The 26,289-nt window shown below is 57.1% G+C and overlaps 1 protein-coding gene across 1 annotated transcript in view; it reads left to right on the top strand.

The window, feature by feature from the left end:
- Positions 1 to 26,005, top strand: part of MCPH1 (microcephalin 1) — a 139,458-nt gene extending 113,453 nt beyond the window's left edge. The window contains exons 14-15 of the mRNA XM_037063373.1: positions 15,690 to 15,927; positions 24,647 to 26,005. Of these exons, the coding sequence (XP_036919268.1) occupies positions 15,690 to 15,927; positions 24,647 to 24,699 (291 nt within the window). The 3' untranslated portion in view covers positions 24,700 to 26,005. The remainder of the gene's footprint in view (positions 1 to 15,689; positions 15,928 to 24,646) is intronic.
- Positions 26,006 to 26,289: the final 284 nt, after the last annotated feature.

Raw genomic sequence — 26,289 nt, 5'->3', positions numbered from 1 at the left:
CTGCAGAAAAGAAGCGCTAAACATTTTCTTTTCGTGCACAGACGTCAGGAGTGACAGTCCTGCCCACAAGCGGTGGGACACTGATGAAATCTGTCCACGACAAACAAAGTGTTGGAATTTGGGGGGGGGTTGTTTAGGAGTTATTATAAATTCACATGAAATGTTCCCAAATTCGTTTCATTGAGGCTGCAGAGAGTTCAGACTCTGTGGCTTGTTCAAAATGTGTCCAGTCCCTTGTCCTGACCATTCAACTGAAAACTCAGTTTCTCCCAGAATGAATTTCTTTTTGAAAGTGCCTTAGTGCCCTCTCAATTAATCTTTGTTTAATCTGACTTTATAAAGTTTTTATCTTAATTTCTGAGAAACCTTTTAAAATAAGAGAGATAAAAATGTCCCGTGTGCTATTTACATGAAGATAGATTATCTCTCTTGGTTATAGGTTAACATAAATAAAACCACTTATGTCAAAGAGTTTTTTTTAAAAAAAGCACAAGATCCCCTCCGGTGTTCCCATAGGTCTGACTTGATATGAAAAAAAAATCTTCCTGTGGGAAGTGAGGTTTGGTTGTGGAGTTCCGTGCATAAAAAGTGTTTTTGAAGAATTACGTATAGTTTGTGAAGGGTGGTACTAGAAGTATAATAAATAGTTACGCATAGAAGGAAGGAACGTTTGCCTGCAGGCGTATCAAAGCACCCCTGCCTCTCTCGTCCCTTAGCTCCTGAGGGTGGCCGGCGAGGGCCGGCCGGCCTCCCTGCTGACCAAGCCGGGCGCTCCGCGTTTTCCCCTCGCGCGCAGTCTCGTGCAGTTTCTCCGATGCTCACTCCATTAGTGGTCCACTGTCCTTCCGCTGAAGAGCTTATTTCAGGGAAAGGATCTGAGTTCAAAGAAGGACTGAATCCAAAGACGAAAGGCAGTCAATTTTACAAAGCTGGTGAAGAGAGGGCATCTGTAAGAGTTTAGAGGTGCCTTATTTTTTGCATGTTTCCCTCGGGGGGAAAAATAAAAATCAATACTAGTTTTCGAAGCCCTAACACTAATAGAATAATTACAGGAGAAAAAAACTGTTAGATGTGTTACCTATAGGAGAATACAAGTATCAAAGCCACAGGTAGTGCTCACCTGCTCCCTCTACTGGAATTAAAACAGGCAACAGGCGAGAGTGGACGTCTTCATTGAAGTCGGTGATGGAAGTGAGATACCATGTAGCACGTAAATCACTAGCAACTAATACACAGCTGGAAATGCTTTCACCATAGTTTTAATGCGAAAGAACCCCCACATCCCACACAGAAGTTGAACACCCATGCACGCATGCATGTGTGTGCACACAGAGGAAAAACATCGCTCAGCCCCCCTGGTTGCACGCAGAGTCAGGAAGCCTTTCTGTGTCCCTAGCGGCCCGGTCCCCATGCCCCTAAGCGACACAGCAGCGGGGAAAAGTCATGGCTGTGAGTCTGGAGACCTGGTCCTGCTCACTGCGCATGACGTCTGGTCTTCCCATGACCTCGTTGGACCAGTGGTGTGTGTGGTCCTTGAGTGGCTCGCGACTGCAGTGACATCTGTGACCGCCCCCTTTCCCAGCAAGGTCATTCTCAGGTTCTGGAGGTGAGCATTGGCACCTTCCGCGCGGGCAGCACAGTTCCAGCCGTTGTATCTACCGTGCTTAGGTGCAGAGTGAGATTTGGTGGCACTAGGGAGGGGCGGAAGAGCAAAGAAGAGAAAATCTCGCAGTAGGTGTGGAAAGAGAACTCACAGGAGCAAAAGTGCGGCAATCGGCATTCGTGATGCGATGGTCCTGCTTCGCAAAAGGTCAGCCGCGGCTGGCCGAGAGGGGGCTTCCGGGATGAAGGAGGGGTGTCTCAAGAAGCCTTCGGAGAGGGGGAGCCAGTGCAGCAGAGAGACAGACGGGAGTAGGAGCGGCCTGACCGACAGGTGGGGGGAGGGGGAGGAGGAATGAGAGGGATTTGGGCAGAAGGCATTTGAAGACACCATGGAGAGGCTGCAGCTGCAGGGTCGGAGAGCCCCATGAGTGACCCTCAGGAGGCAGGATGGAGTCCTGAGGGGCAGGGTCGAGGACAGCCCTGCAGTCCCAGGTGGCTGCTGGCACGGAGGGAGAGCCGGGCCGGACAAGGAGGGCCAGGCCGCACCTGGAGCTGCTTTCCATTTTGATCAGTTGTGAAACATCCAGGTAGAGTTTGCCGGCTGAATAAGATGGCCTGAGGCTGGAGAGGGACCGGGCTGGGCGAGCATGGGGAGTCCACAGGGGCACTGTCAGCGCCAGTCTTGTCCGCCTTGTCCGAGGACCTGACTCCCAGTGACCGGTGCGGGAGAGCAGAGGCAGAGAGTGGCCGGCAGTCGGCTGGTGCGGGCTCCTCCGTGTTGTCTTTTCCTCTGGACGCCCTTGAGGCAGGTGGGTGGCAGCGCTGCCCAGGAGAAGGTGGGCCCGCCTCGTGAAAAGGCGCACACAGCATCTGTGCCACGTTGCAGGTGACCGAAGATACAGTCTGCCATGGCAACTCTCAGCTCCTCAGTATCCAGTTCATTTGGAAATGGGGCCATTGGAAACGTAACAAGTTACGATTCGGCCGCAGCAGAGGAGGGGTGGCTCTGATCCACGTGGCGTCCCTGCCGGGCAGTGGGAGGGCGGGGTCCTGGCAGCTCCCTGATCTCGGGTGGCGATCCTGGGAATCTTTCGTTTTGCAACCATGAAACTGTTGCAAATTGAAATCCCTAGAAATCCCCACCCTCCTTAATTGCTGCTGTCTTTGTGTAAGACTGTTGTCCTTGAAGGCCCAGCTCAAATGCCACTTCCTCCAGGAAGCCTCCCTGTATCTCTGTAGGCAGAACTGGTGTTGCCAAGGTCAAGTTTGGCCTGCACTTGCCTCCTGCCCGGTGAAAATGACCTCATCTACCTGAGGACATGCCTCAGTGGGTCACTGTTGTTGTCTGGGAGCTCGCCCCAGCAGCCCACTCAGGCAGAGACGATGGCTGTGAGCCACGGCTTCAGCCAGCTCGGTTCCACGCTGTCCTGGAGGTGGCCAAGATGCCGTGACGGTGTCACAAGCCCTTGAACTAACGAAGACATCCCTAAGTGTTTGGATGCCTCTCCCAGACCATCTGGAGTGCTGGTCCTGTTATCTGGGGGCTTCTGGCCTTTAAACTGGGGCACTGCTGGGGGTTTTCGTTGGTCCTGTGTCTTCTTGTTGCCTCATTTGCACCAGATCCTGTGGCATGTGAGCGAAGCCACTCAGTGTGTTGATAAACAGCTCCACGGTGAACGAAACAACCAAGCGCACAGCACTTGGTACAGAGTAGATCGTCCCCAGGTAAACGCATTTGCAGATTCTGAGTGTACAAAGCGTGACGGAGTGTCTGACAACACGTGAGAACCCGGTGTTCCCCTTCATATAACTTTATAGACTGTTCCCACTCACCCTGCTGCCCCGATTCGGAACATTTTTAGCACTTCTTTCAGACACTACTGTAAAGAAAAGGGCTTGCATCGGAGCGTCTTCCACAGTGACACGGTGCTGCTCATTAAGGGCAGGGTAATTTTCCGTATGCCCCCAACTGCAGTGTTGCGTTAGGGTTAGTCAGTGACAAAACCCAATGCTACAGTGTTACAACACATTGTCAGTGGTGTTTCATTTCATTCTGCTCGGCAGATGGCAAAGGTGTTGTGCCTGTTGTAAAAGAAATGCAAGTTAAGGAGCACCGTCTGATAGTTTTAGGCATCTTGGCAATTTGGTGCACGGGGTGGACTGATCCGAGCTAATTCACCCAGTGTGTCTTCCACTGCCCTCCAGAGTAGGTCTAAAAAGTTGGACCAGTCCAAAGTCCGTGTCCTGCAGAACAAGGTTTCCTCTGCGTGTTGGGTGAGGCTCCCTCCCCGTGGGCAGATCAGAGTGGTCTCTACTTTCACCCCCAGCTCAAAATGCCACCCTAGAATGGCACTCCCCAGATACTCAGCTGTGCCTGTGAGTGTCTGCACGCTGCTCTTTCAGAAGAGTAAGTGTGGCCCTGGCTGGTGTGGATCAGTGGATTGAGCGTAGCCTGTGAACCAAGGGGTCACCGGTTCAATTCCCAGTCAGGGCACATGCCTGGGTGGCAGGCCAGGTCCCCAGTGGGGATGTGTGAGAGGCACGGTGAGAGGATGCAGCACCCATCGCTGCGTCCACGGTCTTCCAGGCTGATCTGCTCGAGTTTGGCGTCCTCTGAGGCAGCCCTTTGTGTTTGTGTATGCCGGGTGGGCCGAAGGTCTGCCAGCGTTTTTTTCCGTGAATGACAGACACAATTTTCCTTTTCACCACTTTATTGATTTGGATGTTTTGAGTGTGTCAACTTTCTCCCACTGTTGGCTTCTTGTGGTCGGAGGCCAGGGAGCTGCTGAGCACCTTCCAGGGCACGTGACAGCCCCAGAGCAGAGAGCTGTTCGCCCAAAATGTCACTAGTACCAAGAAACTTCGCAAACCGCTTCTGACACGTTCATCAGTCACAGCGCCTTCTCCACGCCCTGCACAGATCTTTTTGCATTTCAGTTGCATTGTTACCTTTCTTGAAATAAAAAAGTGTAACCTGCCAGAAGCGTTGCATGTTTTCTTCCATCTTAGTATTGGTGTGCCTACACGAAAACTCGCCAGTTTTGGTAAGTACTGTTTTCAACGCATGCAGCTCTGACAGCCGTCACAGCTCAGTCTGACAAAATGGCTTCAAATGAAGTTGCAGACGACTGAGCGCTCGCTGGAGCCATCGCACGGACAAAACTAACCCCCTTTCCCCCAACCCGGCGCCTTCTGTTGTTGCTCTTTGGGTTCCGGCCACTTTCTGGCGGCTGCGCTCTCTTCTGGGGCCTGTCTGGGGGTTCTCCGTGTCACCGTGACCATGTCGTGGACCCTCGCCGGGCTGACGGGGCCTCGGTTACTCAGCACTGGCTCTGCTCACAGGCTCACCCCCGCCGGGGCCACTTGTCAGCGGTGGAAAGGCCAGCAGTCGCCACAGACCGAAGGCACCCGTGGAAGTGCTGCCACTGACTTAAGAGGAGGCCCGGCAGGCGGAGCTCACGGCCGAAGGAGCCCTTCCAGACCCAACCTGGCTGTGCCGCGACCTCTGCCGACCCAGCCCTCCTGGTTCAAGTGCGGTCACCAAATGGGCAGCAGACTCACCCCCGGCGGGTGCGCCCACCCCTTTCAGACCAGGACGCAGGGCGGGGGGCGGGGGGTGCGGCGCGTGTCTTGACAATGTATCTTCCAAAGGTTACTCTGTGCTGGCCGCCACTTTACTGACTCCCAAGATTCGACAACACACAGCGGGGTTTGTGGTGACTCTTTAAAGTGACTCGGTGACCCCGCGGTCCCGTCCTGCTGCATTTTCCAAACGCAGTCGTATTCCGACAAGGCGGGCTCCTTGGAGCAAACAGAGTCTTCTGCCGAACAGGTGGGGTCAGGCCGTGCCCGCTGGCGACAGCCCCCCGTGCAGATGCACCTCGGGGACCCGGCAGCTCGGTCCCAGACTGCAGCAAGGCCAGTGTGTCACACAGATGTACAGGTTTCCCATGTGTGTGAAAGTCACGTTTACGCCACACTGTGGTCTGTTCAGTGAGCGATAGTGTTACGTCTTAAAAACGGTCACCTCTTAGCTGTGTGTGGTCTGTTCAGTGAGCGATAGTGTTACGTCTTAAAAACGGTCACCTCTTAGCTGTGAAAATACTTTATTCCTGAAAACTGCTTGTCATCCCCTGAGCCCCCAGTGAGCCCACTTCCTTGCCGGCGGAGGGTCCCGCTGGGGGCTGGGGGCTGCTGACAGACCCCAGCGAAGGCTGGGGCTGGGGCGGTTTGTTAGGGTGAGACGGCAGCGCGGTCTGCCCATCGGACGACCGTCCCTTTCACAAGCGACTTCTGTCACCTGCGATGTGGCTTGGTCTCACTTCACCTGCAGAAGAACTTCTTTCCAACTGGAGTCGGCCCTCTCACCCCCTAACTGAGTTTATCGCCCCCCACCCCCCTGCAGACCCCAGACAGCCCGACCCTCTGGCTCCCTGCTGGCCTCCGGGACTCGCACCGCACTGCCCCCCACTGTCACCGTGTTCACAGTGGCGGCCTGCCCGGCTCCGCTTGCACGTCCATCTCCATCCACACGGGCCATGTGTGCAGCCGCGGTCCTCGGGTCCTGGGTTCCTGTTGGCTGGGGCTGCAGCAGCCAGGTCGCCGCCATAGCTGGAGCCAGGAGAAGGGTTGGACCAACCTTCTTTGGAGTAAGAACTCAAAATTCACTTAAAATAATCTTGAAAAGAAGCAGGAAAAAAGTTTAAAAAGAGCAAGCTCCGAAAAGAGAATGTGTTCAGACAACAAGCCTTGGCGACAGGCCTGGTGATTGGAAGGGCCACTTTGACAGGCCCTTTGGGGGAGGCTGAGACCCCTCCCCGCCGGGCCAGCTGGCTGTAGTTCCCGAGAAGTGGCTGCACCTACCGGAGGAGAGGGGTCTGGCCGGGCTGCAGAGCGGGCACCTCGGGTTGGGTGGCCCCCGGTCATCGCCCAGGGCGCCTGGGCCCCAAGACCCCGGCAGCTCTCGCCGTCCTCCACATGGGCACTACTGCTAGTCCCCCTCGGTTTCGGCCACCCCTTCCCCCCCCAGGTCGCAGAGGGACTCTGCCAGACCTGGCACCCACCTGCCCACGGGCAGGGGCTCACGGTCCAGCGAGCAGTGCCCGTTGCCAGAGCTGCCACAGGCAGGCTGTCCCCGCTTCTAACGGGAACAATGCAAGCATGGGGAGAAGGGCCGAGAGGCCAGGGGACAGAAGTCACAACAGGGAAGGAATGGGGTGGGCATCACTGACCATGGACTTGGGCTTTCACAGACATTTGCTGAGTCATCAGTGCGTGAACGTCAGAACAAAATCATCCACGCACCTAACCGTCAAGTTCATTCACCAAGACAGACCCGCCACTCCGCCTGCGGCCCCGAGGCGGCAGGTCTGCTCTGTCAGGACAGGCGACAGAGAAACACGGAGATGGAGCCAGAGCCTCTTCCAGAGCTCCGGCTGCAGTGCCGTCCGGGTCACTCGCTGAGGGTTTCTGTCCCTCTTGACAAGCTGCGGACACCTGAATGTAGGGGGATCTTTCTTGGCACAAATGGGGACCGAGCGTGAGTGAGGACTGTGTGTTTGTGTGTGGCGCTTCCTCCCTTTCCTCCTGCTCTGTCACTGAGGACATCGACGTGAAAACAGGATCTCAGTGTCCGATGACTTCATCGGCTGTTTTCCCACCGGGGGTCGCAGGCTTTGTGGCGTCCGCATGCGCCGCCCGGGGTGTCACCGGGAGCACGGGCAGGTGGAAATGATGAGATCCTGAGCAACACACTGTTGTTTTCAGGAAGAGACTCGAGGGGGGAGGGGGAGGGACGGGGGCCTCGCTGAATGCCTACTATGTGCTGTGCCCTCTCTCCTTCCCTCTCCCTGTGCTGGGGCCACAAATCACTGCAGAGACCTTGGGGTGGCTCTCTGGGTCAGGCAGTGCCTCCCGTTCGCGGTTCAAACCCCAGCATGGTGCCAGCCCCCCCACAGTGGGCCAGTAGCTGGGGTAAAGTTTTATCTGAACTCATCCGATCTTAACCCAGACGCACAGTGGTTTCCCTGCAGACTCAGTTTCTAGGGTTACACCAAGGTCACCCTGGCGTTCAGGCTGCACTCAGGAACCTGGAAGGGGGCCCAGGCCCTCACTTTTCTCCCTTCCTTCTCATCTCCTTGGTGGAGGCGCTGCCTCCCAACTGCTGCTCAGGCGCTGTGGTCTGCTGCGGGGTCTGCGTGGGTGCACAGCTGGGGAGGGTCTCAGGCGCCTTTACGCAGCAGGGATGGGGTCCCTGTTAGAGCGGTGACATGGTGCCCGCACAGGCCCTCTCCAGCCGGGACCCTCCCCTGAGGCGGCATTTCTCTCGCAGGGGCTGGGGTCACCCAGCCTCGTCAGCCAGCTCTGTGTGTGCCTGCTGCCTCCTTCTTAGACGGGAGGGGCTGTCCTTGGGTGAAGGATGCTAGCTGGCTCTGGCCCTTGGACAGACACAGGCTGCGGCCAGGAAAGAGGTGGCGAGCCACCATGGCCCCGTGTTCTTGCCATCAGGTTGGCCGCTGGGCCCCAGCTGGAAGGGGTGCCCCGAGTTCAGGGCGGCACCGTTGCAGGCCCCTGGCGTGCAGGCAGGGACGAGCAGACAGGCCTGTGACGTCGCAGCATGCTTCGCCGGGCAGGCCAGACAAGGGCGTGAGTTAGTATGTCAGCCCCTCTCCTGGGTGGCAGTCTTGTGGTTCTAGAACCTTCTTTAAGGCGGAGCTGTTTCTGAATTGTGTTTGACTTATGTGTATTGACTAAGAACCTCTCGTAACTTAGGGCAGAGTCATCCTCCAGGACAGATGAGTGGAGGCCATCTGCCGCTGGCTCAGTGACTTCACACAGATGGATTCGCATTTCCGCTCTTAGCGCTGTCGGGGAACACAAGCAGCTTGTTGGTTGAAACGCCTTTCCTGGGCACCTGCTCAGAGCCAAGCTCTGCCTCAAGTCCTCGGGCTGTGTCGGACTGTGTTGGGCTGCGTGGGGTTGAGGGCGTTACTGGCTGAGGAACGGGACGCCACCATGCAGCATGGTGGGCCCTGGTGCTCGTGACTCAGGTAACAGCGTCCCTGCACACCTGGCAGACAAGAGCCAAGCAGCAGGACAGTCGGTGGCCCAGGGGCAGGGGAGAGGGGTGAGACAGCCAGAAGCCTGCAGGTGAGTGTGGTGCCGGCGCATGGACGGGCTCCCAGGAGTCAGGACGATGGCACTTGACCTTGGCTTCCCAGCCCCCAGCCCTGAGCCCAGGGCACACCCGGTGCTTGCAAACTGCAGAGTTGAAACCCTCCAACCAGGCCAAAGCCAAAACCGCCATCATCTGGGCCACATCCAACCACAAAACAGCCAGGGCCCACTGAGGAAGGTGGGGTGAGAGTGAACACATGAGTGTCAGATGCCAAGTGCTCCCGCCGCCCGGGAACACTCACCCCTGTGTGAGGGGCGGGCGTCCCTGTGTCCACACGCCTCGTGGACAGCCAGCCCCCACTAGGCTTTGCTGACCGCTCTTCGGTGAAGCTGGGGGGCACGCACAGAAGGGATGGGCGTAGAGCCGCTGTGCCCGTGGAGTGGGAAGAGCCGCCTCTTGGCTGACCCGGAGGTGGACTCATTCAGAGGGTCTGGGAGAACTCTCTGGGGCACGGTGGCGGGAGGGAGGGGGCCGGGGTGCAGTGGGCCCGGAGCAGTTTGTCACCAGGTGTGGGCGACGGTGGTAGCACGAGTCCCAGGCCCGTGAGGATGGCATCGCCATTGTCATCCTCGATGTGGGGATGTCCTGAAGGGGAGACAGGTGGGGCGCAGTGTCCCCTGGTGCCTCCCTGAGCTGCGGGGGGACGGGAGGCGTCCAGAAGGTGACTGAAGCCTAGTCTGGGACAGTCCAGAGCACACGTCTTGCCTCTGTCCACGGTGACAGCTCTGCCGTACAGGGTGGCCCTGCAGACCCCAGAGGTCAGCCCCACGGGCGGCCCTGTGGTCGGGAAGTGGTTTGAAGGTGCTTGACCAGTGCTCTCTGCGCAGCCCGCCCAGGCTGCGCCACAGTCTCGGCTGGAGCACGCGTGTGCCCCTCGGGTCAGCGGGGCTGCCACGCCGAGGGACACTGGCAGCTGCAGCCCTCAGGGGAGGGGGCCCCGCAGCCCTCCCCGAGCCCGTCATTGACTGCAGCCCTGCCAGCACCGCCGCGGCTCCCATGTCCACTTTCCGAGGACGAGGGGCGTCGGCTGCCGCTGGGACTTGGCACCAAGACACCTGCCTGTACACGGACGCGGATGGGCACCCTGCTCAGCTGGGGCGGGAGGACGGGCCTGGCTGCTTCTCCTTAGACCGTGCACTTTAAAAAGTGGGAAAGTAGCCCTGGCTGGTGTGGCTCAGTGGATTGAGCGCCAGCCTGTGAAGCTAAGGGTCACCAGTTCAATTCCCAGTCAGGGCATATGCCTGGGAATTTTATTCTAAAAATAAGTAAATAAAATCTTTTTAAAAATAAAAAGCAGGAAAGCGATTCAGAGGGCACTACAGAGCACGGACATACGGCTTTCTAAAGGTCCGACAGAAGGACATTGACAGTGCTCCCAGGCGTGAGAGTGTCCCTCCCCCACCCCGCCCGCCTCACGTGGTCGTAAATAGGAAGGCCTCTCCTAATCTCAGAATCTTAAAAAGAAACCTTGATGTTGTTACGTGGGACCTAAAAGAATGCTCTTCCTCCCGGGCCCGGAAGGATATTCCTAAGAGAATGTTAAACTTGTGACAGGAATTATGGGTACGTTTGGAATTTTTCTCTTGAGTGACTCAGGCCGCTTTCAGTCAGTGCCTGGGCATGGGTCCGGGACTGCGTGACGCCGGCCCCCTTCAAAGCGCAGGCTCGCTCAGCGAAAGAAGGAGAAAGCGAGGATGTTCTTTTGTGCATTATTCTCATCGTGATGAATGATGCTTGTTTTCCTCTCCACTTTAATTAGAATGTTTCTACATTTGCCAAAGAAAATGTTGGAATGGAGACAAAAAGCTGAGATGATAGGAACAGCGCTTGATGTAATAGGTTATTTGTAAAGGAAACACAACTTGTTTGGTATTTCATTGAAGCAGGAAGTTCAGAGCCTCGGCGCACACTCATGCAGCGCATTCTCAGGTGCGAGTTGAGTCATCTGTTGTTGGAAATAGTCTGCTGCTGGTAGTTTTCCCCTGCAGTTACTTTTTATCTTCCTTTTGGTTTTGTTTGGTTGGTTTTGTTCTAGTGCAGCAAGAGTGAGTGGGGGTAAGAAATAGAGACATTAAATTAGAGATCGTTACACGTTTTAAACAGCAGCTATCAAGATTAAATAAATTCAGTGGGGGCACTTCTCCACATACACCTGTATCTATGGACAGATAAATAGTAACTATCTACGTGCAAAACGAGGAAAACCGAAGCGCAGCGTGCGTTGACCCCGTGCTCTGCTGTTTCGAAAGCAGCCGTGAGCCCGGAGAATGGAGGTCAGCGGAGGTGAAAAGCACTGCGGATTTATGCCCTGGACTTCGGTTTGCTGCCGAGTGCTCGCTGACGGCAGCGTCCGCCAGCAGAAGCCGGCAGGAGTTTGGTGTCGAGCACGACCAACTGAGAGCTGCTGGGGGCACGGGAACCTCTGGTCGGCCCTTCCCGATCTCCCCCAAAATGTCAGGCTGGGGCACTGCCGTGAGGCGTGGTGGAGGCCGGCAGTGTTTGGAGTGGGCGTCCCCCGGAGTGATTCCCGGCTCCACTGTGAGCTGGGTGGCCCTGGCCACCCCTTTGCCAAATTAGGTCATCTAAGACCGCCCTAAACATTTCAAGACCCCGCAGAGAGACACCAAGACACAACGCCACGGAGGCTTTGAAGAGGGACAGGTTCCCGCCACACGCAGCACCTGCTTTCTGTTTGAGTGAGCACCGTACTGTCAGAGCGGTGTCAGGCTCCGAGTGGAGCCGAGAGGAAGGTGCAGCGGTGCCCCATACATGCCCACCGCACACGCACACGCACACGCCCACTCCCAGCCTCCCTCATTGGCTGCACCCCACCAGACGGGGCATTTGTCCCAAGTGATGAACCTGCACTGACAGGGCATCATCACCCAGAGCCCACAGTGACATCAGGGTCACTCTGTGTGGCACATTCTGTGGGTTTGGAGAAACATGTAGTGACATGTGTCCATCATTACATGTTCACATAGACTAGTGTCCCTGCCTGGAACATGCCCCGGGCTCTGCCTGCTCATCCCTCTCCAGCCCACCCCACCCGGCAGCCACAATCTCTGTACTGTCCCTGCAGTTTGGCCTTTTCCAGGGTGTCACAGGGTTGGAACCACACAGTGTGTGGCCTTTCGGGCTCTTTCACTGAGTAACACACATCCGAGGTTCCTTCTTGACTTCCCGTGGCAGGGTAGCCCGGGGTTTAGTTTGTTCGTTCGTTGGTTCGTTTAGCTGAGTAGCATTCCACCGATGGGTGGGCCGCAGTTTCTCTACCCACCACCGACTGAAGGGTGTCTCGGCTGCTTCCGAGCTGTGGCTGCTCTGAGTGGGACTGCTGTGAACACCCACGGGCAGGTTTTTGTGTGGACGTTTAGTTTTCAGGTCTTTCGGGCAGGTGTCAGGCAGCCCGACCGCTGGATCGTGTGGTAAGAGTAGGGTTAGTTTTAGAGCAGACAGCCGGGCTGCCCCCAGCGGTGGCCGTAAGAGGGTGCGCTCCCCCAGTGTGGGTGAGATTCCTGCCGCTCTGGGTCCTCGCCAGCACGTGGCGCTGTCCGTGTCTGGATTTCGGCCACTCCAGTGGGCGGGCAGTGGCGTCTCATTACTGTTCAGTTTGCACCTCCCTGGTGACCTCTGACCTGGGGCATCTTTTCATTTGCCATCTGTGTATCTTCTTGGGGGACGTGTCTGGCAGGGTCTCTGCCCCACTGTTTGAGCCGGGCAGGACCCGCCTCTCTGGCACGTTAACGATGGCCCGGCCTTGTGGACACAGCTGGGGAACATGGCCAGCCTCCGCCATCCGCGATGTCCGAGGGCATCCAACAGTCGTCTGTCCGGAGGGAGGTCCAGGCTCCCAGCGTCCCCTGCCCGGTCAGACTGACCCCGGTTGTCAACGTAGCGCAGCAGAAGTGGGGACTGCACTGTCCATGGTTGTTCCTGGCTGACACTGAGCAAGGGCTCTGCTGTAAGAGGAGGGCTGAGCTGCCCGTGCCGGGAACCAGGCCCCCCGTTCCAGTACCCCCGCCAGCCACCCCGTCTGCCTCCCACGGCACCACACACGGACGAGCACGCACACATGTGTGCACGCACACACACCCTCTTCCTACTGGCCCCTAAGACCAGCTTTTCTGGGCAGTGCTCCCCGACCTCCAGGAGCAGTCGATTCCACTCGTGCACGGCTTTGCGGCGGTGTTCCCGCATTGCCAGTGTGAGCCCCGCAGTGTGGAAAGGGTCGTTCTGTCTCATTGCGTTAGCATCTGTGTGTCTCTCCAGCTGGACCGTGAGCTTCCCGAGGGCGAGGCCCATGGTTCTGTCCCTGTCTGTTTGTCCCCCCACCCACCCTGAAGACACTGAGTGGTGTCTTGAGTGGGAATCGAGGCTGATGGGAAGGCAGCATCAGACAGGGCCTGGGGGGCGCTGCACTGGGAGAGACCTGGGGGGGCCGCTTCCCCGGACAGCAAGGCTCCGAAGGGCTCTCTCTGAGAAGGCCAGGGGGTCCCCTCTAGGAGCCAGATGCCGGACGACCAAACCGAGGCCTTTGCTCTCAATCAGGCAGGTCGGCAGCCAGCCAGGGGCCTGGTCCCCGGGCTGTGCAAGCAGATGGAGTTCAATCTGGCCGTCCTGGGGAAAGGGCCCGGCAGCCTCAGGTGTGGATGGGAACCAGGACCGGGCTGTGGGAAAGATGCAGGGCTCAAACACAGGGTGGGGGGGGGCACGAGGGGACGTGCCAGCCCTGCAGCCTCACCCCACACCGGCACCACCGGTGGGAAGGCTTCCGTGCCCGTCTGTCCGCTTCCTTTCCTGAATCCGCAGCGCATTCCTGGTGGGCCTTTGTGGCTGGCGTGGTTCTGGCTTCCTGCTTGTTTACAGCCTCCAGGTATTTGTAGACAGATCTTATCTCCTTCCCCTGAGTCACCCCTTGGCCTCGGTTGGGCTCTTTCAAGCTCTGCGCCTGGCCTCTGGCCACTCTCCGAAGGGTCTTGTTCTGTGTTTCTGGGTTTTATTCCATTCTGGTTATTTTCAGAGATGCAGTAAACCAATAGGGCGTGTGTGATTTTGAAGTAGAAAAAATTATAAATGAGTATATACATATAGTGTATATAAAATCGTGTGAGTGTAGTTGCCTGGGTGTGGGGTGAGTGGTATGTGTGAGTAGTGAATGTGGTGAATGTGCATGGTATGTGTGTGCCCGTGGGGGGTGTGTGTGTGGTGTGTGTGTGTGTGTGTGTAACCATCTAATGCGCCTCAGGGAAGCGGGGAGAAAGCTTCTGAGAAAGCCAGTGTAACTCATCCCTACTCAGGGGGCTGTGGACCACAGTGGATGATGGAGTGACGTAAAGCAAATCGTGGACTGTAAAGGGACCTAAAAATAAGGGTCACCGCGGGTCATTCTGTACATCTTGAGCCAAAGTATGGCTTTGAATACAAGCTGCATGGACAGCCCCGGCCTGAGGGGCATGTGCGGCCGGTGCCTCCGGACCGAGGGCCTTTGGGAGTCAGCATCCCTCGGTCGCCAACCGAAGGGGCCGGGGAGTGGGCTGGGGAAATGCCTCCTTGCCTCCCGCTCCACGTGGACCAGAGGGAGGGAGGGCACCGAGACCACAGGGAGACCAGAGCAGCAAGGGAGCAGGTGGTGCCCTGGGAACCCAGGAGGCCCGTGGCGGGGAGGGGGGGTGCGGAGTCCCGCCCCGGGGTGCCCTTGGCAGTGGCGCTGCTGAGCAGAGCCTCTGAGCTGGGATCTCCGCAGCCATCTCTAGCTAGAGGCATCTTGGTCAGTGCAGGTGAACCTGGTTCTCTCCCGGGTCCTCTTACAGGGAAGAGCCGGAGGTGCACAGCATCGCCCCGGCGCCCACACTGTGCCCCTGGCCCCTGTGGGCAAGCCCGCATGGGGTGGCACCTCCTCTCTGGCAGGTGGCACCATTTGTTGTGAGTGTGTGTGTGTTTGTGTGTGGAAAACTTTGAAATGAAGTTCGACTCGAGAGCAAATTGCTGTGAATCCCTTTATAGGAGGGATTGAGAAGGCCCCAGAAAGGACCGGTGCCAGCCAGCCTTACAGTGAGTGCTTGGGGGCCTCCCTCAGGGTCCGGGCAGCGGCTGGCAATAGGTGCTGGGGTCCTCGGGGAGCAGTGGGGAGCATCAGGCCCCCCGCGGCCTGGAAGGGGCTGCTCTGGAGCTCCGCGATGGGCAGAATCGTGTGTCCTGTTGTGTTTACAGGGTGACTGAGGCTCGCCTGCCACCTTTGTCTCCACGGCAGCGGATGGCTGTGCGTGCACACTCTTGCACATGGCCGGGGGTGTTTGATGGGCTGTGTTCCCCCGTGGATTTCCAATTTTCAGAACGTCTTGATTGAGCTTTCCCAGAAATTGTTTCCCTCAGAATTGTAAAGTGCGTGTGGCCGCCTGTCAGTGTTTTGGGTTGACTCCATTAACACTGGGGCTATTTTTCGTTAATAGGAGGATTTTCTTTTCTTAAAAATGAGAGCGGTTTGAACACCTGGTGGGGGAACAATCCATTCTTCCTCTGATCTTGTCAGAGATGTGGACTGAACCTGGTGTTCCCTGGTGCCCTCCCCCATCCGGCAGCCCCCCCGCACCCCCCCCCACTCCGGCCGATGGCAGGTCCCCCTGCTGCCACCCTGCTCCAGTATTTGGGTACAGACTTATAATGAGTCGAAGGCTTATACCCTTTTTTTTTTGCCTGTGAATCATTTGCCTGGAGTTTTGCTCGTAGGCAACTTCAGAAATTGGCAGTACCCATGTCACCATCTGCCTGGGTCCTCAGAATTCAGAGTCACCCGAGACTGCGCCTCGAGCTGTCAGTCTGCGCCTTCCCCAGAAAGGGAGTGGCACCGCAGCCGCCCTGTCCTCCCCACGAGCGGCCCGAGGCCTAACCCTCCTGTCTCCTCCCACAGCTCTGCCGCCGCGAGCGCCACTTGTCTGCAGGGCCGTACCAGGGCACCCTGTTCACCGGGCAGCCCCCGATGTTCATCTCCCCGGCCAGCGACCCGCCCAGAGCCAAGCTGTGGGAGCTGGTCCGCCTGTGTGGGGGTCAGGTCACGGGCGTCCCTCGCCAGGCCAGCATCTTCATCGGGCCCTGCCACGGGAAGAAGAAGGGCACCGGCACGCACCTGTCGGAGAAGTGGATCCTAGGTAGGAATCTGCCCGGGGACCCCCTGGGGCACGGAGGCGGGGGGGAGCGGACCCTTGGACGCAGCAGCCGTGGGGCACCCTGGGGAGCAGCTTCCCGTGACAGGGCTGGGCTCTGTGGGGGGCTCTCGCCCACCCCGCGCCTTCCACAGGCCTGGGGGCCCGGGGGGCCTCTGCTGGCACACCTGCCCGAACAAATCCTGCTGTTGTCCCTCATGGCCGGGCTGACCTAGACACTCTGAATTCAGAGTTCTGAGCATCAAGGCTCCCCGCCATTCCTGCTGTGACCGGTCACCTGCGGTGGAGCCTCCTCGGGCTTTACTGTAGGCGTCAATTTCGCCTCTTCCTCTCTGAGATCTGATGGCTCTCAGTCTGCCAGGGTGGCCGTAACCTAGGAAGTGGATGGCCACTTGGACAACGGGAGTGTCACCCTCAGCCTGGGGATCCAGTGTCCGCAGGGCTGGTTCCTCTGGAGGCCGTCCGCCTCCCCGCCTCCCCGCCACCCCACCGCCGTGTCCACACGCAGCGCCCTCTGTGCCCGTCCACCCTTGTCTCCTCCTCCTGAAGGGACATCTGGTATGGTGGACTGCATCCCACCCCAGGGACTGCAGCCCAAGGCCGTCACCTCTTTCAGGGCCCTTGTGTCCAGCACAATCAGGATCTGAGGTCCTGGGAGTCAGGCCTTTGGGGGACTTGGGGGGGTGGGGGGGTGGTGCTGCCTGGTGCATCTGGCAGCGGTGAGTGGGTCCAGTGTCCACACCAGGCCAGGGCCCTTCCCTCCCTCCCCACCCTACCCTCCTCCTCTGCTTCCTTTTCAGTCCCCTTCCCCTTTACTTCCCCTTTGCTTCCCCCTTGCTTCCCCCTTGCTTCCCCCTGTGTCCAAATCACCAGCTCCCGGCTCTCCTCGCCCTTTCCCAGACTCCGCCCTTTCCCAGACTCCGCCTTTAGACAGATGAGGAGGCACCACCTCGGTCCGAGTTATGTTCCTGCTCAACTACTCCCTGTGAATGTCCCCTAAGTGACTGATGGTCGTTTTTGACGTGTATTAGAAATAGGGCCATCACAAGTAATTTTTTACTCTCTGATGCAGAGTAATGTATCTTTTGCCTGGAAACCAATTTTTAAAAAAAAGAACCTGTGATTTTAGCTGCAACCCAAAGAGCCAGGAGGCTGTTTATGTTTCTCTAAACACCAGGAGTGCGACTCTCCAAACAGCCGTGCTGAGACAGAGGCTCCTGTTTTTCAGAAAAGTTCACGTCCCAAAGCGACAGCTGGGCTGGCGGCACCGCGTGCAGGAGCAATGCCTGCTGCTCAGGGCATGGAGCCGTGTGGCCGTGTGCCCTGCGGTGGCCAGAGACTGGTCTGCACGCTTGTCCTCTCCAGGTCAGGGACCTGCCGGCCCCTCCCGGGCCCCTGTGTCCCTGTGCACAGGTGGTCCCACCAGTGGCTTTGTGACCAGCTCTCCTGACGGGGGCTTTGGGAGGTGACTGTCCCTGTCCTGAGCCCAGGGTTTCCGTGCGCAGGGCCCCTGGGGATGCTCTGGGTTTCCGAGCNGTGTGCCCTGCGGTGGCCAGAGACTGGTCTGCACGCTTGTCCTCTCCAGGTCAGGGACCTGCCGGCCCCTCCCGGGCCCCTGTGTCCCTGTGCACAGGTGGTCCCACCAGTGGCTTTGTGACCAGCTCTCCTGACGGGGGCTTTGGGAGGTGACTGTCCCTGTCCTGAGCCCAGGGTTTCGGTGTGCAGGGCCCCTGGGGATGCTCTGGGTTTCCGAGCAGGAGCTGCGGGCCTGAGCGTCTGTACCATCCTCTCCTGCAATTCCTGTCTTGTCCTAGTTTGTCATTGATGGCCCCGTCTGTGGGTGCCATTGACTGCATCCGGGCATTGTGTGCCCTCGGCTCTCTGAGTGCAGAACTCCTCACCCCTGAGATGAGTCCCTGACTCGCCGGCACTGCACCAGCTGGGCTGGGCCCTACCCAGCAGGACGCTTGGGGGCCACGCCACGCATTTTCAAACATTTATGAATGTGCACGCTTGTCTTTGTGCACTGAGTTGCAGGGCAGCAGCTCTTGCTCTGTGGGGAGAGAGGGTTCGTTTTCCCGTCTTTGCTCACTGCCCAGACCTGCAGAGCACACGGTCCAGAGCGTGGCCTTGCCCGCTCACCCAGGCCCTACCTTGGCCGCTTCTGTCCCCAGAGGCCACTCCGTGATGCTCTCGGGGCCTCATTCCCCCTGTCTGTAAAATGGGTAGTGATCTCTGCTCTGCCACCTCACAGGAGGGCCCAAGGGCGTGACCCTGGAGTGCGAAGGACGGTGCACATCCCCACTGGGCTGCGCCCTGATCACTGGGGACAGTGCCCACTGACCGGTGGGATGAGCATCCTGACCCTTTGACAAAGCAAGATTTTGGAAGACCAAGTGAAATCAGGAGTAAAACCATTTTTAAAACCCTGTGAAAGCACCAGTTTAAGAGAAAAGGGATGGTTTCGTGACAGCAAGACAGGCAGTGCTCAAAACCCCCCAGCCGCTTTGTTGGAACCGGACTCTGGGCGGCTGCGAAGGCGGACCCCCGAGACGCGGTTTGGAAAGGCAGTGAAAGGCCTTCGTTTTCCTCCCACGCACCTTCCAAAGTGAAAGGGCCTGGGCACCTGTGATTTATGGGCGCCTTGCTCCCTGGCAGAAGGAGGGCCGGTGCAGCAGGAGGCTCTCAGTTTGGCAGGGGCAGCACGGGCCACAGCGCTCCACGCCAAGGACTGAAACCCATCAGAGGGCCTTCTTATCTCTCCCCACCGCCCGGTCTTTAACAACAATGACCCAGCATCGTTTTTAAACACCCTGATACACGACTATCCTCGTGAAAAAGCTCCTTGCCCTCTGCCGTTCCTTATGGGGATGCGCTGGGGTGACCTTTTAGCACCAAGCAGCTTCCTCCTGCCGTTGCGCTTTGCTGGCACAGAGCCTCGCGGGGCCATGAAACGCCCCCCTCGGTCCCCTTTCCCCCCCTCTCCATGGAGAGCTTCATGGGGCGAGCTGCCTGAGGGCGAGGCTGTGGGCTCGGCCGTGAGTGTGTCCCCGTCAGTCCCCAGAGTCCGTCTTCCCTGGAAGAGCAGGACGTGGGCCAAGGGCCTGGATGAATCATGCACCAGGAGAGACGGGGGTTTCTGGGAGGTGCTCTGGGCGCTCGCGTTTGTCCGGGCAGAAGCAGGAAGACAAACACTGAGTTCCCGGCACCGGGAAACGGGGCGTCGTTACCTTTACCTGCTGTGCCTCATACACATTGTATTCGAAAGCGTGTTCCAGCAACTTCACTTCCCCCAGCGTACCTGGAACACGCTTCCCCTTGCACACCTCCAGGAGCAGGTGCCTGGGAGAGCGTGTGGAGGGCGGGCGGCGGCGGGCCTGGCCAGAGTGCTTGCTCGCACCTCGGTGGGTGGCTCGGCGGCCTTTGGGCTGGAACCCTTCCCCGTCACCCTTCTCCGTCACCCTTCTGTCTCCTGTGGGTGCTGCGAAGGTCGGTTTGGCCTTTCTCATAAAGCAGATTTCCAGCCTTGGGCACTCTCTTGTTGTCTGGGCTCTGCTCGAGGGATGAGACACACGGTCGATGCTGTGGTGGGAACACGGTATGAAGTTCTGAGCGGCGTCGCCAAAAAAAAAATAGGTGAACCTGGGCATGATTTCCTTCTAACTTGTGTAAAGCATGTGGTTTGAATGTCCCCTCACGGAGACTTTCCAGGGAGAGACCACTGATGGCACGGGCCGCTGGCGTGCACGGGGGCGGGGGGGGGGGTGTGAGATCCCCGGCCTCAGTGACAAAGCCACAGCTGACGGTGACCAGGGACCAGGGTCCCCTTTTCTCCGCATCCTCGCTAACACTCGGTACTCCTTCACTGATAACAGCCGATCTCCGGGTGTGAGGCGGTGCCTCGTTGGAGTTTGGATTTGCGTTTCCCTGGTGGTTGGCACTGAGCATCTTTCCATGTGCCAGTCGGCCAGCAGCAGGTCCTCTCTGGAGAAGAGCAGAGTGTAGTCACTAGTACTTTGACAAGTTTGCACGGTGACAGACGATTGATGGCATCTATGGATCGACCACAGTGGGAGCTGTAGGAATGTCGAGTCGCTATGTTGTACACCCGGAACTTATATATAACCAGTATGAGATTCTGTACCAGCTATGCTTAAAGTAAAACAACTTATAGAAGAAGAAAGAAAGAAACGAAAGTGACTGGCATTTAAGGTGCAATTTCAGGCAATAAGATGAATCATTTTTCTTTTGCGTTGTCACCACAGATGAAACCCACCAGGGCAGAAGTGAACAAGGACTGGAACCGAGTCAGGGAATTTTACAGTTTCAACATTCCATGTGTTGAGGCTTTTTAAAGATTTTATTTATTCATTTTCAGAGAAAGGGGAAGGGAGAGAGACAGAGAGGGAGAGAAACATCAGTGTGTGGTTGCCTCTCACACGCCCTCTGCTGGGAACTGGCCTGCAACCCAGGCATGAGCCCTGACTGGGAATCGAACCAGTGATCCTTTGCTTCCCAGGCTGGCCCTCAGTCCACTGAGCCACACCAGCCAGGGCTAAAATCATTAGCATTCTTACGCCCAGTAAATATGACATGCAATAGACAAATAATAAATAGTGAATTCAAGGCTAGTCCTATGCCAGCGTCATTTCACTCACGTTTCCCAGGCGGGAAGCAGAAGCTGGTGTGCAGGGAGTCACACAAGACTGGCAGGCTGCCTTGTCTGTGGCATGGCTGGGTTCCCAGTGCACCCTGGGAAAAGTGTCATGGATGTGTGGGTCTCCAGCGGAAGTCTGAGCAGAGGCAGGTGTGGAGGGCTGCCGTCAGGAGACCACGCTGTTCCTGGGTGTGCTCTGCGTGGCACCGGGTCGTTCGTTCACAGAACACTCACTGAGCCCCTGGCACGTGACAGGCACACCCTGGGCCCCACCGGGACTGCCCGCACAGGGGATAGGTGGGGCTCAGTCCGGCGGGACTTGTAGCTTTAAGCGGATGGACAGCAGCATTTTCGGACATGCCAACGGTGAGGATTGCTGTGGAGAAAACGGGGTGCATGTTGAGGGTGATGGTGAGGGGTCTCCTGACCGAGGAGCTGTGCTCGAGCTGAGGCCCAGATGAGTGTAAGGGTGGGGGCTTGCTGGTCTTAGGGACTGGCATTGCAGGCCCAGGGAGCCGCTAGGGTCAAGGGTGAGCTTCAAGGAGGGACAGGAAGTCCAGACTGGCTGGAACCCCGAGAGGGGACAGAGTAATAGGAGGTGAAGCTGGAGTCCCAGAGCCTTCTCACTCCGGGCCACCAGACAATGGGGAGGAGCTTGCTTTTGTTCTGAGAGCAAATGCAAGTCCCCAGAGGGCTGTAAGTTGAGCAAGTGGGTCAGATACCAAGGGCTCCAGGGACTGGGCCACCCTGATTCTACGCGGCAGTGGAGGTGATTCCTTTATTCGACAGGAATCTGCCCACTCGGCCTCTGATCTTTCTCCCAGCTCCAAAAGCCACAGCTTGTTTTGAGAAGATAAAATAAAGCTCCCAGTAAGGTCCCGAGTGCTCTTGAACTCTGTACCCTGTGCCATTGGCCACATTTGGCCGCTGGCCCTCGGAGCATTAGTTCATGAAGTGACTTGCCCACCTCACTGTGAAAAGTTGGCGCGGCAGTGTGTAGACTTAATATCCCGACCAGGAGGCCACACTGGAGCGCGGCTGAGGCGTGCCGGGGCCTGCAGAGTTGCCTTGCTAAAAACACACACGCACAGCCAGTTTTTTCTCTTAGATTCAGTGAGAGCTGCTGACGGACTGTGTCCACGGGCCAGGCCTGCATTGCGCTAACATCTGTCCTACGGTCGTGTTTTATGGGGCATTTGAGGGTTGATTCTTCTTATGATGTAACATTGGAATTTGGGGATGAAGCCGTCTAGAGATGCCGGATGGACTTGGATAGAACTCATCTCGTGTGTGTGCTGAGGACTGAGAGCCGTGAGAGGCCCCGAAGTGGGGCTGTCCCGGCCACCAGTCAGGTGCTCTCTGCGTGCATGTGACACCCAGGCTGCCAGCCCCGAGGGCACCTCAGTGCCACTTCTCACAGCCCGTCCTCAGCCCGAGGCTCGCCCCTCAGGCAGCACCAGCACAGGCACACCAGGCGAGGGCGCAGGTGCGGGTGAGGGGCCAGCCTGGACTTCGTCGTGAGGATACTTTTAGGTTTCTGTTTCGTTTTATCTAAACTTAGAACTTGATCCTTCTCCAGTCAGCCTTTCCCCACCACAAGGGGTGAATGAATGGGTAGATGGAGGGAGGGACAGACGGACGGGTGGGTGGGTGGGTGCACAGATACATGGGGTGACACTTGATTTCAAGGTCACGGAGTTAAAACAGCAGAGAAGTACACAGAGCCCAAAATCATACCTGCCCATCCTTACTGCAACATCAGTGAGGAAGGAAGTGTGTCTTTCAGATTTTTAAAACTATTTACATAAAAATAAATGCACATAAACATACGTATCATACAAGGGTTTGTTTTTCTGTGAACGAAGGGTCACCTGTTGTTCCACAGCTTTTCACTGAACTCCGTGACTAGGAGGCCCCTCTGTTCTAACACGCAAATGTGAGAACACCTGTTCTAACATTGCGCATGTGTGGGTGCTTCCTCCTTTCCAGACATCGACGGTGCTGGGACTAATTTACACACCCGTCGGTAGGCGTTTGGGGTTATCCCCGCCGTTTCTGCTGTAAACTCTGTGTGTTCCAGCCGGCACGATTTGGATTCAGTTTTAATAGAATGCCTTGGGCTGCAGCCGTTCGAGCGCCACCCCAGGCACGACCGTTCCTGCGAACACGTCCGTGGAAGTGGGTTTCCTGTGCCCCCGGGGCGGGTGCTTTAGACGCCCGGACACACCGCTGCTCCTCGAGTCCTCCCCTGCATGGGTATCGCCCACGCGGTCCATATTTGGTGATCTGATGAACTGACACAGTGGATCTCGTTAATGGGACTTGAACCCAATTACTAAGTAGCTAGTGAGTATGAACACCTGAGAGGGGAATTTGTAGTTCGTGAATTGCCTATTCCTTGCCTATTTTTAAAGTGGGCTGTTTATCTTTTTCTTGTTGCTTTACAACAACTCTGCTATAGTGTCACCTCTCATCTTATGTGCTCCGTGCCAATGACGTGCGATTTCACTACTCTAACTTCACAGTGTGTTTTGGTATCTGGTGTATCAGTTCCTCATTCCTGTTTTCCAAAATTGTCTTCCTGTGCATTTTTAATTTCATATAGATTTTGAAATAAGCCTCTCAATTTTAAAAAAACTGGGGGGATTTTAGGATTCTATTCATCAGGGGAAAGCATGGTTTCTGCCGTCTTTCCTGGCTTTTCGGAAGGATGTCCTGTCAAAGCCCATGTGAAAAGTGAATCCACAGAGGCTGTCCACCGAGAGGGAGATAGGGGCCTGAGCCGCTTATACCCAGGAACAAAGAGAGGCCTCTGCCTGCTGCTCAAAACCCCGATGCGGGCAAAGGAAAGGTGGGTGTAACTGGAAACAGAAGGCTCTGCGCGGTAGGACTTCGCATTAGAAAAGTCCAAGGCCTTGGCAAACAGAGGTCGTGGAGAAACACCCATCACCGGTGACGGACTCGCATGCGGCATGTGAATCGTAACCACCACCCCCGGCTTCCCCGTGTCGTGGAATTGAGTGGTACGCACCGCGCCAACACTCACTGCAGCGTGCTTTTCTGTGCACCGCTGATTAGAACCCCACAACGTCTGTGCGGCCGATGTCAGCGCTCCTCCCTCCCACGGGTCAGCTCGCCTCTCGGATGACCGTGAGGGCGTGAATTCGTAGCAAGAAGGCTACGCCCCCATTCCCCCATTCTCGGGCTCCGTCTTGAGCTACAACTAAAACGAGCCACTTTTTCTTCCCGTACTGAGAGAGTAAACCCGTTTTTTATTTGCTGTTCCTCACAACCGTCACGCGTCATCGGGACTTCAAATGCACTTAGTCCCTCTCCGGAGGACAGTGGTGATCGGCGTGGCCCACTGCACCCCTCTTTCCCTGGAGTGGGAGCCGGCTGGGGAGCGGCGGGCGCTTCGGCATTAAGGGAGGGGGGAGTGCAGGGGTTGCGTTGCGCTGGCTGTGGGGCGCACCCCTGCTGGCCTGTTCACCCGCCCCTGTAGCTTACCTGGGCCAGGGGACTTCTTGCAGTCTTCATACAGGACCAGAGTTTCCAACGGAAGAAGTGCCCCCTTCCTCGCCTGGTCCGCACTTCGGGAAGTGTGCCCGGTTCCGCGTCCCCCAGGAAGCTAGAAGCACACGGCCTGGGATGCGGAGTTAGTGTTGTGACTGGCACTCACGTCTGTGTTCGCTGGTGCCCTGCCTTCACCAGAGAGCATCGCTCCAGCCGCGATCAGGACTCAGGCCACCTTCCATGGCGTCTGAGGGACCATCTGGCCCTGGTGTGGACACCAAACGTGTGCCATCTGCCATATCTAGTGGACACATGGCCACTGAGCACATGAATATGGCCTGGGTGTTTGAGGAAACAAACTTTTTATTTCAATTTTATGTCACTTTATTTTCATGTGTTACGGGGACATATGGAAAACGCAGCTCTGGGCCATTTATGGTTTTAAGATAGGGTTTTGCATTTGTATTCAAAGGCTGTCATTTTGCTGTGTGGCTGACCATCTTCAATGCCAAACTGCCTTTCTCTTCTCTTTAGATTCCATCACTCAGCACAAGGTCTGCGCCTGTGAGAACTACCTGCTGCAGTGACGGGTCGTCCCTCCACACATGGAGCCTGCAGCGGCCTGCGCAGAGCCACCGGGTGGCCCAGGGACCCAGCACTGTAAGGCAAGGACCCGCCCGGAAAGGGGCCTTTATGTAGGCAGCGTCCCGGTCGCCTCGTGTGGCGCGGGTTCTATGCCGGAATCCTCTTCGTGTGACTCTGGTGACCATGTGCTGCAGAGAAGGCGTGACTCACCCTGCGGGCACAGTCTGTGCCGGTCAGTAATGGCCCGAATTCAGAGGTCGCAGAACCTTTATCACTCATGGGGTAAATAAAGATGGGAGTTAGTTCCCATTGTTTTATTGCGGAGCAGTCTGAGCCCCGCAGTTTCTTGGTTAGGCGCTGAGATCTTTCCGACGTGTCAACTACAGGACATGGAGGACACGGGTCCCTGAGAAATTAACAGGGAGCGCTGTGCTGTGGTAACCGTTAGTGTGGTTCAGCGGGGCAGACACCCCTGGCCTCCGCAGGCCACCTTGGGGCCTACTGCACCCTAGAGAACGGCCCCTCCGACAGAAGACCGCTGAGTCCCCGCAGGTCTGAGGGGCCACGGAGATGCCCCCCAGCCGCCCCCTCTCTGTGCGATGTTGCTCATCTGTGCGGTTGTCCCTGCCTCACATTTCAGGTCCCTCCGCAGCGTAACGGGTCAGCTTCTAGACTAGCCCTGTGTGAAACGGGGCTGTGACACAGATGGAAGTATGGAGGGTTTGATGGTGGCTTTTAAGTCGCGTCAACACAGTCCCCTCCCGGCACTCAGGCCCTGGCGACAGCGGGCCCTCCACATGCCTCAGGTGGCCTGAGCCGTCGCTGTCACACTGGTGGTCCTGCTTTGCCCCACCACAGGCCCCCTGGCTGCTCAGGGCATCGGACAGACGCTGAGAAATGGCTGGGACCCATGTTGGGGACAAGCCCCAAAGAACGTCCCATCACCCCCGCCCTGGCCGTGGAGTCCCGCAGGGGGTCCGTTCGCCAGGCCTGCATCCCAGTGCTTGGTGGCCACTCAGATCCGTCTCCAGAAGCTGGTGCTTCTGGAGGTCGCTGACGCGCACCAGGCCGTGTGCTCAACATTCCACTGCGGCGCCCGCGTGACCCTCCCAGTGACCCTAAAGCCAGGGACTGCGGGCTGCCCTCCCCCACGAAGAACACGCGGGGCTGCCAGTGTCTTGGGAGTCAAAACTTTTTTTAATTTTTAAGGCGTGTGACTTTTACCATTTCTGTTCAATAATGTATCAAAAATTCTACCCAGAGAAGATGGCCAGAAAAAGAAATTAAAGGCATACAGTTAGAAATGAAGAAGTAGGGCCCTGGCTGGTGTAGCTCAGTGGATTGAGCGCGGGCCTGCGAACCAGAGGATCGCGGTTCGATTCCCAGTCAGGGCACATGCCTGGGTTGCAGGCCGGTTCCTTGCAGGCTAACTACCAGCAGGGGATGCATGAAAGGCAACCATACATTGAAGTTTCTCTCCCTCTCCTTCCCCTCTGAAGATAAATAAATAAATAAATAAATAAATAAATAAATAAATAAAATCTAAAAAAAAAAAAGAAGTAAAACTGTTCTCAGGTCACATGATATGATAT

Source organism: Sturnira hondurensis, unplaced genomic scaffold, assembly GCF_014824575.4.
Source record: "Sturnira hondurensis isolate 20B ecotype Veracruz unplaced genomic scaffold, ASM1482457v3 Scaffold0014436, whole genome shotgun sequence".
Lineage (NCBI taxonomy): Eukaryota > Metazoa > Chordata > Mammalia > Chiroptera > Phyllostomidae > Sturnira > Sturnira hondurensis.
This window is presented reverse-complemented; position numbering and strand designations above follow the sequence as displayed.